The 16,756-nt window shown below is 44.5% G+C and overlaps 1 protein-coding gene and 1 non-coding gene across 6 annotated transcripts in view; one reads left to right on the forward strand and one right to left on the reverse strand.

Moving 5' to 3' along the window:
- LYRM4 (LYR motif containing 4) overlaps positions 1-7,737 on the forward strand; it is a 180,839-nt gene extending 173,102 nt beyond the window's left edge. For 4 of the 5 annotated variants that reach the window (XM_006931479.4, XM_045058561.1, XM_045058560.1 and 1 more), the window contains one exon: positions 7,271-7,737. In XM_006931479.4, coding sequence (XP_006931541.2) covers positions 7,271-7,339 — 69 coding nt within the window. In that variant the 3' untranslated portion in view covers positions 7,340-7,737. The remainder of the gene's footprint in view (positions 1-7,270) is intronic. The other variant, XR_002156924.2, reaches the window with a different exon arrangement.
- Positions 7,738-11,033: 3,296 nt separating this feature from the next.
- Positions 11,034-11,167, reverse strand: LOC111560689. The gene has a single exon (XR_002742682.1). It is a non-coding gene; the product is annotated as a small nucleolar RNA SNORA70 (small nucleolar RNA).
- Between the last annotated feature and the right edge of the window lie 5,589 nt (positions 11,168-16,756).

Genomic DNA, 16,756 nt, shown 5'->3' on the forward strand with positions numbered 1-16,756 from the left:
GCATTTTCTCAAAGTGCCAGCATTATTTGACAACTTGGGAAAACATTTTTATAAAATGAGCATAAATACATTATGGAGGAGAACACACCATTTACATGAAGATCAGTAAGGGACTTAAAAGAAATATTTAGTTGCCACATCCTCTTCAAGCTAAGCCCCAAAACCCGATGAGTATGATTTTATTTAGTAAGTACTTCCATTTGATAGGACCTGCTTCTAACTCTTATTCTGTTCATTTCTCTCTCCTTGGGCTAGTACCAACAGTTTCAGTTGTTTCTCAGAAATGCTTTAATATCTTCCTCATGTTCTTTCTTATTCTTGACATGTATTCATTCAAGTAAACACTAAAGTCATTTCCTCAGGTATCTCAAAAAACCCCATTGGGATTTTCATTATCATGTTACACATTAATTAATTTGGCAAAAGATTGACATTTTTATATGATTCAGTCTTTCCATGAACATGGTATATATCTTATTTTATTCAAACTCATTTTCTATTTGTAAGTTTTATAGTTTTCTTTCTTAAAGCCTTACACATTTATTTTTAAGGTTATGTCTAGATGTGTTATTTTTGTTGTTGTGACTGTTGTTGCTGTCTTTTCTCATCATATTCTGGCTTTTTATATGGGAAATGGAAGGACGTGCCCATCTAAGCAATTATACTCCTTCCAAATATGGAAATTAAATACCAAAGATGGCGTTTCCCTATAAAAAGCCTGATGATAATAATGGCATCTTCCTCATAAAGTTGTTGTGAGATAGGAAGAATTCCTAATTGATTTAATTAATTGAATGCTTAGAACAGTGCATGGCACACAGTAAATGCTCATTAAATTGTGACTGTTACATATCATCATTATCATTTTTATTTTTTAGTAGTAATAGCATTATCATCATTAATACTAATAGTGTAGTAGGGGCGCCTGGGTGGCTCAGTTGGTTGGGCATCCAACTTCAGCTCAGGTCATGATCTCATGGTTCATGAGTTCAAGCCCCATGTCAGGCTCTGTGCTGACAGCTTGCAGCCTAGAACCTGTTTCAGATTCTGTGTCTCCCTCTCTCTCTGACCCTTCCCTACTCAACACTCAGTAGAACTCTCTCTGTCTCAAAAATAAATAAACATTTAAAAAACTAATAATTTTTAAAATGATGATAATAATAGTAGTAATAGTGTAGTCACTACAATGCCAGAGGTAAGATTTGTCCCTGTTCCCCACCCCCCATTGTACAGGGAACCATCCCTGCCTGGGTGGTTTTACCATCCTCAGAAAGGGAAGAGAGCAGGGACAGCCCACCCCTTGGCTTCTCCGGCAGAGCCAGGTGTCACCATCTCTCCCAAAACTTTTCAGTGCCCAGGGCACCTCCTTCTCATGCCAGACTGCCCTGACCAGCTGGAAGCATCATGGTCCTACTGGTCAGGAAGCTGTGCCCCAGAGCAATGAGTCCTCAAGTCCAGCCCAAGAAGCTCAATTTCAAAAGCAGGAGGTGGTGTCAGACATCACTGACACCCTCTCCACAGTGTGGGTGGGTTTAGCAACTACAGAGTCATAGACTTTTGCACCCAGGGGGTGAGGAGGCTCTGAGAAAACATCTTTGAGGTCAGGATCTGACACCCTGTGGTATTCCTCTCGACAGCAGACAGGCCATGCACATAGGTGACATTTACAAGCCCTTACTACATGCCTGGTACTGTTCTTATTTAATCCTCTCAACAACATGAAGACAGTTAATATAATTGAGGCCCTAGGAAGTATCTGGGACAACTGGTACATTTCCTTCAAGTCTTGTATCCCATTTGATTCTCATAACAACTGTGTGAAACAGGCAGGAAGTAGCAGAGGCCCCATTTCAGCCTCCCCACCGCCCCCACCCCTGGCGATTGAGCCCAGCTCCTCTGAGTCTAAATCAGATTGAGATGTGTTGCACGGGAGACAGTGCATTGCTTCAGATGAGTAAGCAATGAAGGAAGACCTGAAACGCTGTACTCAATTTTCTTTTCTTGGATCCTCCTTCTTCCTCCCCAGCAGGTTATTTGCCTAATGAGTCTCAGAGCTCATAAGTGTTTCTAGGCCATCCAGCCATCCCATCTACTTGCAGTTGAGTAATCTGTGTATTTTTCTAATGGACTCTAATGCCAACTCCTGAAGTTTATAGAATAGAAGTGTGATCAGCTTTAATGACCAATTTATGCATGGTAATAGTCATATGTGGCTGGCTGAGCCCATCGGGGCTTCTGGAAGGGCTGTAAATTGAAGCTGGTAACTGCACTTCCTCACTTCATTGACCGGTTCCTCTCACCTGCAGCTCAGAAGCGACATGCTCTGTCATTAGCACCACAGCATCCATCCCGTGGGGGGCTGGCCCCACATGTGTGCTAACACATTTTGTAGCCCAAATAAATACAACAGAACTGTTACACAAACATTTATTGCCTCCCCTCTATAGCTCTCATTGAGATAACTTTTTAATATTTCCTCCCTGTGTGAACTGAGTATTTCTCTTACATCTTCTGTAATTGCTCTGGGTTAATCCCTTATAGCCCTGGATTATAGCTTTAAAGTTTCTACTGGGCCAAATTTAAATCATTTGATTTTGCTTAACAGTGAGTAGAGCATTCTTGTTACAATAAAATGATCCTATTGCGATTTTTATTGACTTGCCTTTATCAGTTCCATAATTCCATGGGTAGCTCGCCACCAAAGCACTGCAATAATTACTTACAGATCTGGGTTTCAGAACTGGTGGACGCAGAGCTTTGGTTATAACCAGGGATACTAGACATTGGTATTTTTAGTTGCTGAGTACTTACCGAGCACTTCCTACGTGCTTCGCACTGTCCTAAACTACGCTGTGAAGGCAGCTAAGTCAGAACAAGTAGAACGTGAACCCCTCCTTTCTCCCCATCAGTCATTGATGTTCATGCAGAGGAACTGATACAGGTATACAGATACATGTAGTGAATGTTCCCAGGAGAGAGAGTGAGGCCCTTCTGCATAGGGGACCCAGGAAAGCTTCAACCATTTGCACAAAGTGTGTGTGTGTGTGGCAGGGGCGGGGGGGGGGGGGGGGTAGGCTTTTGTATGGTGGACATGGAACAAACCTTTGTTGGTGGAGGAGTCTGAGCAAAGACCCAAAGTGATTTGGAAAACCCAAAGTGTCATGGCAGTCCATGAGAGGCTCAGTGGTACGTAGGAAGGTGGGCACATACCAGACGACTGTGACTCTCAGACCAAGGGAGCCTGGACAGATGAAAAGATACTAATTGTTATGGTTTCTTAATGTCATTGACGATAAGATCTGATTTCTTTCTTCCACCCCCCGCAAAAGCCATGAAAGTGTTGTATCTGGATGGAGTTTGTTGTTTTTTTTTTTTAATTTTTTTATGTTTTTTAATTTACTTCCAAATTAGTTAGCATATAGTGCAACAGTGATTTCAGGAGCGCTCCTTAGCGCTCCTTACCCATTTAGCCCACCCCCTTTCCCACAACCCCTCCAGTAACCTTCAGTTTGTTCTCCATATTTATGAGTCTTCTGTTTTGTCCCCCTCCCTGTTTTTATATTATTTTTGTTTCCCTTCCCTTATGTTCATCTGTTTTGTCTCTTAAAGGCGTCATAGGAGTGAAGTCATATGATTTTTGTCTTTCTCTGACTGACTAATTCCGCTTAGCATAATACCCTCCAGTTCCATCCACGTAGTTGCAAATGGCAAGATTTCATTCTTTTTGATTGCTGAGTAATACTCCATTGTACATGTATACCACATCTTCTTTATCCATTCATCCATCAATGGACATTTGGGCTCTTTCCATACTTTGGCTATTGTTGATAGTGCTGCTGTAAACATGGAGGTGCATGTTCCCCTTCGAAACAGCACACCTGTATCCTGTGGATAAATGCCTGGTAGTGCAATTGCTGGGTCGTAAGGTAGTTCTATTTTTAGTTTTTTGAGGAATCTCCATACTGCTTTCCAGAGTGGCTGCACCAGCTTGCATTCCCATGGATGGAGTTTTTAAAATCTAATTCATACTTCTTTCAAAATGGGACATATTTGAAGGTTTGCTTTAATTCAAGTTCCCTAAAACCTGAGCTCTTTGTATTGCCCCTCACTCTTCATTCTGCAGTTTTCTTTGGAGACTTTTATGCAGAGTTGATTACAACTAGGCCACCCCATACCACAGCTGCATTTCTTTCAAGAGAGCACCTGTCCCCCAAAGGTGCCATCCTTTAGATTGTGGGGCAAGGAGAACCAATACTATGTTAACTGTGTCCCTGGAGGCTTAGTTAGGAACACAGGAGAAAGGCCACACAACAGATGTTATAGCCTATCCATCAAGAAGGTGGCTGTTAGCACAGTGTCCACAAAGTGAGTTGTGTGGGAGAAGACGTGTTTATTCTGTGGCATGATAAGTGTCCTCCTGGATCTTCAGTCTCCACCAAGAAGACCACCTTTTCTTCCAGGTTACCAGAACACATGGCTGAACACTGGGCCCCTCAGGAGCCATCCAGCTGCTCTGAGATGGGTCCTGGAGACCCAGACAAGCATGGCAGTCACAGAGGCTGAGAGGTGGAAGAAACCCATCTGGTTCCACCTCTGTCCAGCATATAAATCCTTCTCCATCCTCACCTCCTCCTTCTTGTACAGAATTGACCACTTCCCAAGGCAGCCAATTCCATTTTCTGACAGCTCTGTGAAAGAGTTCTTCCTTATGCCATATCATAACTTCTGCCTGCCACTAGAGCCCTGAAAAAAACACTGATAAACTCAGCCAAGCCCTCATGGAACATGGTATTGTAGACACTTCTCTAAGAGGGGTTCCTGTAAACCCTCCCAAGATCAATTAAATATAAAACAAGTTCCCAGGTAACTGAATCATTTGAGCAGTTATATAAAATTATTTTTATTAGACATTCCCCAAAAACGTTTTGTTTTGTTTTGTTTTTCCTTTTTGAGTAATTGGTATTTTAGCCTTTCTTCTGAAAAGCATTGAGGGGCACCTGGCTGGCTCATTTGGTTAACCATCTAAATCTTGACTTCGGTCAAGGTCCTTGCTTGCTCAGGTCATGATCTCATGGTTTGTGAGTTCAGGCCCTCCATCAGGCTCTGTGCTGAGAGCAAGGAGTCTGCTTAGGATTCTATCTCCCTCTCTCTCTCTCAGCCCCTTCCCTGCTTGTTCTCTCTCTCTCAAAATAAATAAAAATAAACTTTAAAAATAAAAATAAAAAGCATTGATAGTGGCCCATTTGTCTGTTGAGGTTAGCAAATGAAAATAAAACCATATAGCAGCCAAAGTGGAGAATGCCTCTCTACCTCCCATCTGGAGTAGGGTAAATATGGCTTCCACTCACCCCACAGCTATCTCAGGTCATCAAGAAGAGAGGCCAGACCAGCCTCTGTGCTCCATTCGTCATGAAATCCCATCCAGCTAATCTCACCCCTCAAGATGGTTTATTGATTGTGTCATTCAGAGTGTGGTCCACAGAATCCCAGGCCCACCCTTTCCTCTTGCATCAGAAGCTATATGTGTTCTTTATATGGACAAGAGGAAGGGAGACTGAAGACACAGGAGCAAAGCTCATCACTGACTTTTGTTAGGAACTGTGCAGAGCACTCATTCCCCACCACCACCACCCCCTCTTTCCCTTTTTTCAGTTGAAGGAATTCATTTGCAGTTAAAATATCTACACAATCATCCTCATCCCCCGAAATCTCCACTCTTATATTTTGGCTTTCTCTTTAAATAATTTGGCTGTTCTGACATCTTCCTTCACTTCCCTCTAGCACCACAATGCTTGTGAGCTACTGGTGCTCCCAAGGCCATCAGGATATCTCTCCGCAAGACATAACCAATGGCATGTGAAAATTCAGATGGTCTGTTGGGGTGTCATTGATGAGAAACCACCACTGTACCTTAGTAATGACAATAGAGTATTTAACCATAAATAAGGAGGACATCTTGCCATTCACAACAATATGGGTGGACCTAGAAGGTATAATGCTGAGTTGGATAAGTCAGACTGAGGAGGACAAATACTAACTGATGTCACTCCTATGTGGAGCCTCAACAACAAAACAAATGAATAAACCAACAAAAAGCATAATTAGACCTATAAATACAGAGAACAAACAGATGGTTGCTGGTCGGGGAGGGGATGGGAAGAATGTGTGAAGGACAGTGTGAGATACAGGCTTCCCATTACAGAGTGAATAAGTCATGGGCATAAGAGGCACAGCGTAGGAAATATAATCAGTGTTGTTGTAATAGTGTTGGATGGTAATAGATGGTAGCTACACTTGTGGTGGGCACAGCATAAGATATAGAGAAGTTGAATCACTATGTTGCACACTTGAAACTGCAAGATTGTGTGTCAACTGTACTCAAAAAAATAAAATAGAATATTAAAGCCTTCTGACCCCTGGCTGCTATAGGTGTCTGCTATAGCCATTGAGAGTTTCCCTCATTTTCTCAGAGAGCAAAGACCCCAAATTACCCATAGATAGTGGCCAATCACTCTAAAATCCCTTCTGCACCAATTCTCCGTTTTCTAAGAAAGTATCACTTAGGAAATGCTTTTGGAGAAAACTCGTGAAAACCCTTTGTTCCAAAGGAAGGACTAGTTATCTGCTGTGGCCCCCAGTTATGGCTGCAGCATCTACTTGGGACAGTGGGAACACCTGGGCATTAACAGAAACACTCACTTTAAGAGGACACTTAGAAAGGGCAGGAAAGACAAGAGACAAGAGGTGAAAGAACATAGACCATGGTCCTCAGCCCCGTCTGGGACAGGCGGTCATATTGCTGGCAGTGCTCTTAACGCAACGCCTATTTTAGCCCAACAAAGACAAGACACATTTCTGTGTTATGCTGAAAGCCTTTCCTTATGGAAGAACCGGTTCTAAAGGAAGGGGGTCCTGTTCAGTGAGGAGCTGCTGTGCACACATCTGGGTGGCTCTCCCTCTGGCCACCAGCCAGGGAACCTGGTGGATGGTCTCAGCCAGCTCAGGACAGCCTGAGAAACAGAGACCACAGCTGATGGTGCCACTTCTAAAGTGAGAACGAATGACTGGATCTCTAACTTGTTCTCACAGTGAGGGACGTGGGAATCAGAGGGCACAGGGAATTAGCGAAGGCCAACCTAGTGACTATAGTTTGCCCCGCGATGCAGTTTCCCACAAGCAACAGCCCTTTGGTGGCAGACATTGGCATTTAAAAGGTTAGAAATGCTCTTTCTGACTTTTCACAGCTAACAGAGTCTTTCTTTGCCTTCAGGTCCACATTGGCCAACTGTATTCGACCGACAAGCTTATTATTGAAAATCAAGAGAAACCCAGGACCTAGAGAGTCAGGACCAGCCACCACTGGCAGCTGTGGACCCCACCTTCAGCATCCATTCTGTGCTTGGGATGCAGGCTCCCAACAGACCACAAGCGGCCTCTTTCTTACATCAGCTTAAAATAGCCTCTTGCTCTGCCCGCCCTGTAAGGAGCTGATAAACTGAGTCTGGTTTCCATTCTTCTTTAGCCTTTAGTGAAAAAGGATGGCTGTCTCCTTGGTTCAGGTGTTCAAATGAAGAGCTGGAGTTCGCTCCCAATACTGCTGTGTATTATTGTGTCTCCTCTGCCCACCCCTTTTTGTATCTCATCGCTTGTATCTCACCGCTTGTATAGAGCACCTCCACACTATGTTTCTTGGTTGACAATAAACAGAATTGTCTGCCTAAGTCACCTGACACCAGATACACTCCTCACGATGAATGCATTTCTTCCTGCCAAGGCAGGTCCTGCAGAGGGCGGTGGGGACCCAGAGGGAGGGTCCCAACCTGAGCTGAGCCCTCCCTTAGTGAAGGTCGAAGTCTCAGCACCCAAGATTTGGGGGGGCAGCAGAGAGTAGGACAGGGTCAAAGGGGTGGAGGGCACATCCTGCGGTTTATACCTGGGCCTGATGCAACAGCAAAGGTGGCCCACAGGTGGCCACACACGTGCAAACAAGACACCATGAGCCCCACCTGCGAACTTGTTTCAAATGCAGAATCTCCAGCCCCATCCCAAATCTTCCGAATCAGAATCTTCAATCTAGCACATCTGGATTCCTCCAGCGCACAGGGAGGCTGGGGAAGGGCCACTCGCAGCACCACTCCTGAAAGCTGGCTTCCAGAAGCACCCAGAAAATTTCTCGGCATCTCCCTCCCGCTCGGATTCTTAGTGAGAGGTGAGGCACGATCATTTATATCTGCATTTTTAAAGATCCCCTAGTGTTTTTAACATTTCTTAGCCAGTTTGGGGAAACTCTGCCTTTTGAGTATGTTGCAGGTAATGGAGATATTTGTGTGCATTTATCCCTGGAAACACATCAGTTCAAAACATAAAAGGAAGGTATTAAGTAACTTTCTTGATTTCCGGGGATTTTATGGGGGACCCAGATGCTATCCAAGTGATTTTTCACCTTTGTAAACAACATGAAGTGCGTTCATTACTTAGGTGTTCCGGTTTGGAACAGACTCATATAAATATTTACGGATCACAGAATCGCTGTGACGGTGTCACTGACCCTGCCACTGACCCACTGCCCCATCACTGTAATTCTTACAGTCATGTGAGTCAAACAGGAACAGTCTAGATCCACATCCTCTTGCATGGGAAAAGATCATGTCTGCCCTTCTCACCCACAGATTGCAGATTTTGTGGTAACAGTGGATTCAAAATAGATTAACAGTGTGCTCGTTCTGATGGGCAGTACATCTTGTGACTTCAGCAAGCTTTTGCCCAATGGATAGTCTTGTACACCTGCACCTTGGTGGGTCTGGGGTCTATCACCGGCCCAGCAGTGTTAGGGCTGCAGCATGGAGCAGAGGGTGAATGTAGGTGATGTGGGTAATGTCCTTTCCCCCTTCAGCTGACTGTCCTCAAGCAGAGTCCCCCAGCCCTGGGATGTGCAGCTCTGGATCAGTTTTTCCACTCTGCATCAGTAGAAAATATAGTCATTCAGCAACCGTTGCACCCAACAATGGGGGTAGCTAATGGATGTCACCTCTGATTTATACTTAATTAATTAAAGCAGCTGCTACTTGGAATCCTAAGTCTAGAGTTGAACCTCTCCTCTAGAAGTGTCAAGTTACCAGTAGGGTATCAGCTCCATAGGAGACTTCCCCCAGATTTTAGTCACAGACACAGTGGACCAAGCAAACTTAACTTTGTTCTACAGGCCTTAACAGCAGGTCCCTTTTGTGTTAATTAAAGCTCATGAATGCCTTTGAACATGCCAAGCCTTAAAAATAGGGCTAATTTTTATAACTCAGATAATACTAACTATGCATTAGGAATATATGGAAAGACTTGAAAGAATTGTGTCACACACAATCCACAGACGGGTCTTGAACCTGTACTTCAGGTACAGGTAAGGCAGGCAGAGCCTTACACTAGTCAGTCCCCAAATCAGAGGACCCAGGGTTGACTCTAGAGCTTTGACCAAAGGGACATGCCCATGGTTGTGATCTCTGAAAGAGTTCAGCGTTCCACGTGCTTGACTGGGTCCCACATCACACTCAGCCTCACGGACCTCTAGTGTGCTCAGCTGTTCCAAAAGAGGAATTCAGGCTGGGGTCTGGAGATCACTTTCCAGTGTCTGCATTTAGCAAATGGGATATGCCACTATGAGTTAACTTCTCCTGAGGTGAAACCATTGGCCAAACACGGCTATTTTCTAGACCTTCAGAGAGAACACTTGGCTGGTCTGGCTCTCATGCTTTAATATCCAGGAAACCTCGTATGACCTAGTGCATGGCTAGGTTGTTCTGATGGCTGTTATTCTCTGGACTGTGAAACTAAAAGGAGATGATGGATTTGACGTAGCTGACTTCACCTTCTACTCTGCCCTGCCACCAACAGCAGTTACCTTTTTAACTCCCTTCGTTCATAGCCTCACCCACCATCTCCAGCCCCAAATACAACCAGTAGTGCAATCCGGCATTCAGGAGCAAAGGGAACAGGCTGGGGTGAGTCTACAGAGAAGATAAAGTGTCACAGTTGGCTGGCGGTAGAGCCTACCTGGTCCGACCCCCAAATCTGCAGGTGTGAAAAACAAGATCTCGATCATCCCGGCTCATTGGCAGACCTTTCCCACCCACCCCTTTTGCTGATCTTTTCGTTCATTCAGCACTGCCTGCGAGCTGGCGGTGCAGGTGCCAGGGGGAGACCAGTGAACTAGACACGGCCCCTGACCTCACAGAGCTTGCAGTCCAGGGGGCAAATTGAATGAGAAAGGACCAATCTGAGGAATGTTACAAAGGGTGACGTAGAGGTACTCTAGGAGCTGATGGGGTGTATCTGGAAAGCCCTCCCTGAGGTCAGGGGGATTTAAATTTAAGATTAAATGAGGAGTTGGCTGGACAAAGGATGTAGAGAGGAGCTCTCTAGGCGGGAGGAACAGCATATGCAAAGCCCTGAATCAAGGCAGGAAAGTGCTATGCAAGGAACCAAAGGAAGCCCAGGATGGCTGACAGGCAAAGATGAGTCAAAAGGCAGGAACCTCTCTGCTGAAGGCTGTGGGAGCCTTGGCCTGAGGCTTTAAGAAGCTACTGAAGTTTTTCAGCAGGATGATATTTGTATTTGTGTTTTTGGACAGGAAGTAGGATTTATTGGTGGACGTGGAAAGGGATGGGCGGTGCCAAGGTTCTCATGAGTGCAGAGCCCACCATTTGTCCAAGGGGCCATAATTAGGGATGTGTTTGATGATCCCTATCTGGGATGAGCCACTTTTCAGCCACCATTTCTTCAAATTCATCCACATTAAACTTAGTAAAGCCCCACTTCTTGGAAATGTGGATCTTCTGGCAGCCAGGGAACTTGAACCTGGCCTTACATAGGGCCTCAATCATGTGCTTCTTGTTCTGCAACCTGCTATGCATGGACATGATGACTCAGCCAACGATGGCCCTGGCCTTTGTGCCCTGGGCCTTTCCAAAGTTACCCTGCATACCTGTCTGGAGCCTGGATTGGAGATAGCATGAGGTCAGACATCAATGTCCACTGGAAAGGGCTGTCCCCAAGGCCCCTTAGGGCAACCCATACAATCAACAGGCTTCATACACTACCAAGGAGGCTACTGTGTGTGGCCATTGCATACTGGGCCCCTGTGGGGAAAGAGCACAGTCCGCTTAATTGGCTGCAGATGATGTTTGTATTTCTAAAAGGTAACATTGTTATAAGGGGACTAGACTGGGAGAGATGCAGTGAGACCAACTTTTTTGGGGGGTGGGGGAAGGGTTAGATTGAACACTAATCCAGGAAAGAGATGGTAGTGACTTGACCTAGGATGGTGACAGTTGCAAAGTAGAGTCAACATCACTCTGAGAAGAACTTGCTTCGGCTCAGCTGCTCTCCCAAGGAGGTGGGAGACACGTGGAGCAGAGACGCCCGGCTGAGCCTCCCAACCAGGTCTCGCTTAGATCAGTCAGCTGCAGCCAACCCTCAGGTATGTGATACATAAATTATTGTTTAAGGCACTGCGTCTTGGGTAGTTATGGAGCAATGACAAACTACTACAGAGAGCTACCTAGTATAATAGTTTATCACTTTAACAGGGCCCACATAGCAAATCAGAAGGTAGGTAGACAAACTTGGTAAAAACTGTGCATCTCCCATGTAGAGTCATTTCCACAAGTACCTACAGAGTATAGGTGTCACGTCTCCCAACTACTGGACCCCATCAGTGTGTACATTAAGAACAGAACAAGACCAAAAAAAGAAAATAGAGTCAACAGGACTTGGTAATTGAATGTGACGTGGAGACAGGGTGTCAGGGGAGTCCAGGAGGGCTCCCAGGTCTGGGGCCTGAGTGACTGAACAGATGTTGGACACCTGCTAAGACAAGACAGGAGTGGGCACTATCTAAAGCTTTCTCCTCCTGCCAGGTTCAAACAACTTCAAGTTCAAACAAAAAGCTAGCAACTACAAATGTATCTTTTACTTCCAAAGGTTGAAAATATTATTTCGGGTTTTTTTTTTTTTCAAACAAAACAAAATCCACTGGAAGAAAACAATTTAAAAGACCCTAATGAAGAGATTTTATCCATAGCTCTCTGTAGAATAAATATACTCCTTCCACAAGGAAAGCCGATAGATAAATATTATCACTGGGGACAGGAGGAGTAGGGAGAAATGTTTCTATATTTTGCAAAAGGTGATATAAGATCAAAAGAAAAAAAGGCTAAGGAAGGTTGGTCTACATATTCTAAGAATATGGTACTTAAAAAGGCAATTAGGGACAACTGGGTGGCTCAGTTGGTTAAGCGTCCGACTTCGGCTCAGGGCATGATCTCACAGTCTGTGAGTTTGAGCCCTGCATCAGGCGCTGTGCTGACAGCTCAGAGCCTGGAGCCTGCTTTGGATTCTCTGTCTCCTTCTCTCTCTGCCCCTCCCCTACTTGTGCTCTGTCTCTCTCTATCAAAAATAAATAAATGTAAAAAAAAAAAAAACTTTTTAAATAAAAAGTATGCAACTAAAGTGCACAGTAAACTATCAGCAAGTATACAGAAAGAACACAAATACATTTCATAACAGAATGAGCTGCTTTTGTTTGTTAAGTACTTCATACAAACTGTTAGTAGCTTTCTAGATTAAAGGGTATCACAGTTGCTGAGGCCAGGCTATAAATATAGCAGCAGCTGAAGAAATAAGCACTCAAAACACAGGGGAAAGCATTTCCTACACCAAGAATGATGTTCTCTGAGTTGGCCACCCTTCTTCTGGACCTACCCACAGTCACAAACAAGAAGTTCTTTGGTAAACATACAGAACCCAGATGACCAATTCTCGACTGAAGACAACCATATAGACTGAAGAACATTTTCACAATTCAACCCGTTAAACTGTGCCGTTGGCTTCAGTGGTCCAGTGTGTGATTCACATGCCACGAGAAGCGGCCACAGTTTCTAGATCGTTGGAACAGACACGTCTGGGGAGGTCATGCAGATGAGGGTGGGGAAGCCCATGCAGATGTTTGTTATGAACCAAAGAAACAGCCCACAGGAACATGTGCTCTGCACATCCCAGGTCAGCAGACGCCTCATCAATAATCTAGTATTTGCTAATTGTCACAAAAGGATCTAGAAAAAAGCTGGAACTTGGTAGAGAAAGCAATGATTTGTGTATGCTGCAGCAGGCTTTTCCTGTGACAGTTTGCCCATCGCCTGGATGGACAGTGGCTCACCTCGTCTCTGAGAACAAATAAGATTGTTGCTTTTCAATCTTTCTGCAGCCCTTCTTTGTACTTCAGAGAACCATTCATGAAAATTGCTTCTCATGTTGAGATCCCATTTGAGGAGTGAGATAGATACTCTTGCTCTTGCTCAAGGGCAAAGTTTTAAGTCCAAAGACCCAGAAGGAGAACTCGCAGAAATGAATCTGACTGTGCTCTTTACCTCGGGGGACCACAGACACCGCAATGGTGACAGCAATCTTGCCATCTTGAAATTTGACCACACAATCGTTGACACCAATAAAGCTGGAAATTGCATTTGTTGGTGTCTTTCTGAACCGATTGGTCTCAGACTCAACACACCTGTGCTGACCATTGTGGCCATGTCGATCATTAAACATTCTGGCTGCTTCTCCCAGAGAAGTTGAGTCTCTGAGGATCAGGAGACCCAGCAGGAAGACAGCTTCCTACTCCAGTGATAACTGTTCTTAGAATGTTCAATGGTACTAAACCCTTTTTTTTTCACCATCCCCAAAGTTACTTTATTTACTTTGTCTGAGAGTATCACTTAAATGGCTGTCAATTAAATATCGCTAAAACATTCTGACAGAACTTCCCATCAGTTACCAAGTGACTTCATGTGACTTCATCTGTCTTGAACACAGAGACAGTTTAATAACAATATAATTGGTTTGGTTTTTAAAGGAATATTTAACTTAGGTACATCTATGTGAAATACACAGCACACATAGGATATAGGATCAAGGAATACAACGTTAATGCCACGTGTCTTGTCAAGATTTGCCATGTTTACTCTCCCACTCATGCTTCAAACATGTAACATATTTAGGACTAATTTGCCAAATTTTAGCACGTATTTTCACTTTAAAAGCACATCTTGGGGCACCTGGGTGGTTTGATGGGTTGAGCATCCAACTCTTGATTTCAGCTCAGGTCATAATCCCAGAATCATGGTATTGAGTCCTGCATTGGGTTCTGCACTGAGCATGGAGCCTGCTTAAGATTCTCTCTCTCTCATTGCTCCTCTCCTTTGCTTGCATTCTGTCTAATCTAAAAATACTTTGAAATTTAAAAAAAAAGTTGTTAACGTTTATTTATTTTTGAGAGAGAGAGAGAGAGAGACAGAGCATGAGCAGGAGAGGGGCAGACACACACACACACACACACACACACACACACACACACACAGACACACACAATCCAAAGTAGGGTCCAGGCTCTGAGGTGTCAACACAGAGCCTGACTCAGGGCTTGAACTCACCAACTGCAAGATCATTACCTGAACTGAAGTTGGATGCTGAACCAACTGAGCCACCCCCAGATGACCCTTTTAAAAATGTTTTTCAATTAAAAAAAATTTTTTTTAATAAAAGCACATCTTTGTGGGACTCTGTAAATAGAAGCTTGTTCAAAGGGGGGAAATGATATATCAGTAACTCAGACTGTAAAAAAAAATAAAACAATTCTTTAAAAAAATATATTGGAAGACAGGGGCACCTGGATGGCTCAGTCAGTTAAGCATCTGACTTCAGCTCAGGTCATGATCTCATGGTTCGTGAGTTCGAGCCCCTCATCAGGCTCTCTATGGTCAGCACAGAGCCTGCTTCAGATTCTCTGTCCCCCTCTCTCTCTCTCTCTACCTCTCCCCAGTATGCACTTTCTCTCTTTCACAAAAATAAACAAACAAAAAAAAAAAGCATTGGAAGACAGGCGCCCAGACAGTCTGAGCACCAAGGATGCCACCCGTACAAAGGGCTGTGCCTCCAACTGGGCCGCTAACTGACTTTGCAATGTTGCCTAAGTCCCCTCAACTTGGGCCTTGGCTCCTTCTGGGCAATGTGGGATAGTCAGATCCCAGGACCCCTCCCCTAACAACATTTTTAGCTGTAAAAGCTTGCAATTCCAGTTAAATTTAAAGGAAGGAAATAAACCATCCTAGAGACCCTCTGAATGTTCACTTTTGAAATAATTAGCAGGATATCTTCAGGACCAGTCCCCCAAGGTGGATGGAGGTTTGGTGCTATTTGGGTGGGCCATAGTTTTTAGCCCAGCCTGTGGCCCATGAGAATGTGAATTTGGGGTTAAACTGGGCAGTGAAGCCAGTTGGGCTGTCTGCAAAGGCACGGGGAAGTCCTGGAGGCAGTCCTGGCCCCTCAGAATCCAACCCGGCCTCCAGTCCAGTGTCTGACCAAACAAGTGGGTTTCCAGTTTTTTTCTGAAATGAAAACTTTCTTGAGGATGCCCGGCTGGCTCAGAGCCTACTTTAATACATACATACATACATACCTTTTCTCCCTGGCTTCTGGCTTTTGAGATTGCTAAAGAAAAATTGGACACAGCTGAAAAAGAAAGAGGCCATCCTTCTCTTGCTTACCCAGCAATAACTTTTGCTTTGCATGTTTTCCCAACAGGCATGTGGTTAAAAACCAAAGCTCTGAATGTACTCAAGCAAGAATGAGTGCTTTGGGGTAGAGGCAGGTTGTGGGCCAACATGAGCCAGGGGTTCCTGCCCCTGAGAATTGTTTGAGGACCCCCGCTAAACACATGTAGAACAACTAGAAAATGACGGAATGCTGAGACTGGCTATGAGAGCAAGAGAACAGCATGGACCAGAGGGAACTCCAGGGTCCCAGGGCTTGAATAAGCCTCAGAGTGGGAGTGCAGTGTCAGGACAGGGAAGAGGTGGGGCATTCTCACGGGAGCACTGCACAAGGCAGGCACACTGAGTCCACACTGGATAAGGGAGCAAATCCTGGTTCCTTACGGGCTTAGGAATGATAAAGGCAGGCCCACAAGGTCGCCCCAACCTGTAGACCAACCAGAAAACTCCTCATTCTTCCCTCTTCCAGCTCTGCCTCTTCCTGGCAGTGAGATCCCAGGTAAGTAGCTTCTCTAAACTTGATTCCCTGTCTATGAAATGGGTCTAACTGCCTACCTACCTTACAGGGTAGGGTTACTGTAAGGATTGTAAATGTATCCTGCACATAAAATTCTTCTACCGTATTTGATCTAGAATAAGCAAGCAATAACTGTAAGGTGCTTTATCATTCATTTAGAAACTGTATCAGACACATTGGGAGATGCAGAAATGAACCAGATGTGGATTCTTCCCTTTACTATCCTTAACGACAGCAAATTTAGCACTGTACTCAAGACAGGTAAATAGCTTTACAAAGTCTAAGATGATAAGTTACCTGAGAGGGTCCAGGTAAAGTAGGGCTACAAGCGAGGAGGGAGGTAAGATACAAAAAGAGGGAGAGATTATTTCTGCCTGAACTGTAAATTCTAGGCTAAGGAATCTGAGTTTTATTTGTTGGGAAAGGAGGCCCTTAAGCAGGAGAATGGTGGTAAACAGCAGATTAACTTCATAGTGACAGTGACACAGAGGATGCCCCTGAGGGGAGACAGCCAGGAAATTGTTGCAGTAACTTAGATGCAAACAGTCTAAAGCTGGGCTGGGGTTGGCAGTGGTGTGGATTGGATGTAGAGGCAAGAACAAATCCAGAAGGTATTTGCAAATGACAGATTTGGTGAGAGACT

Source organism: Felis catus, chromosome B2, assembly GCF_018350175.1.
Source record: "Felis catus isolate Fca126 chromosome B2, F.catus_Fca126_mat1.0, whole genome shotgun sequence".
Lineage (NCBI taxonomy): Eukaryota > Metazoa > Chordata > Mammalia > Carnivora > Felidae > Felis > Felis catus.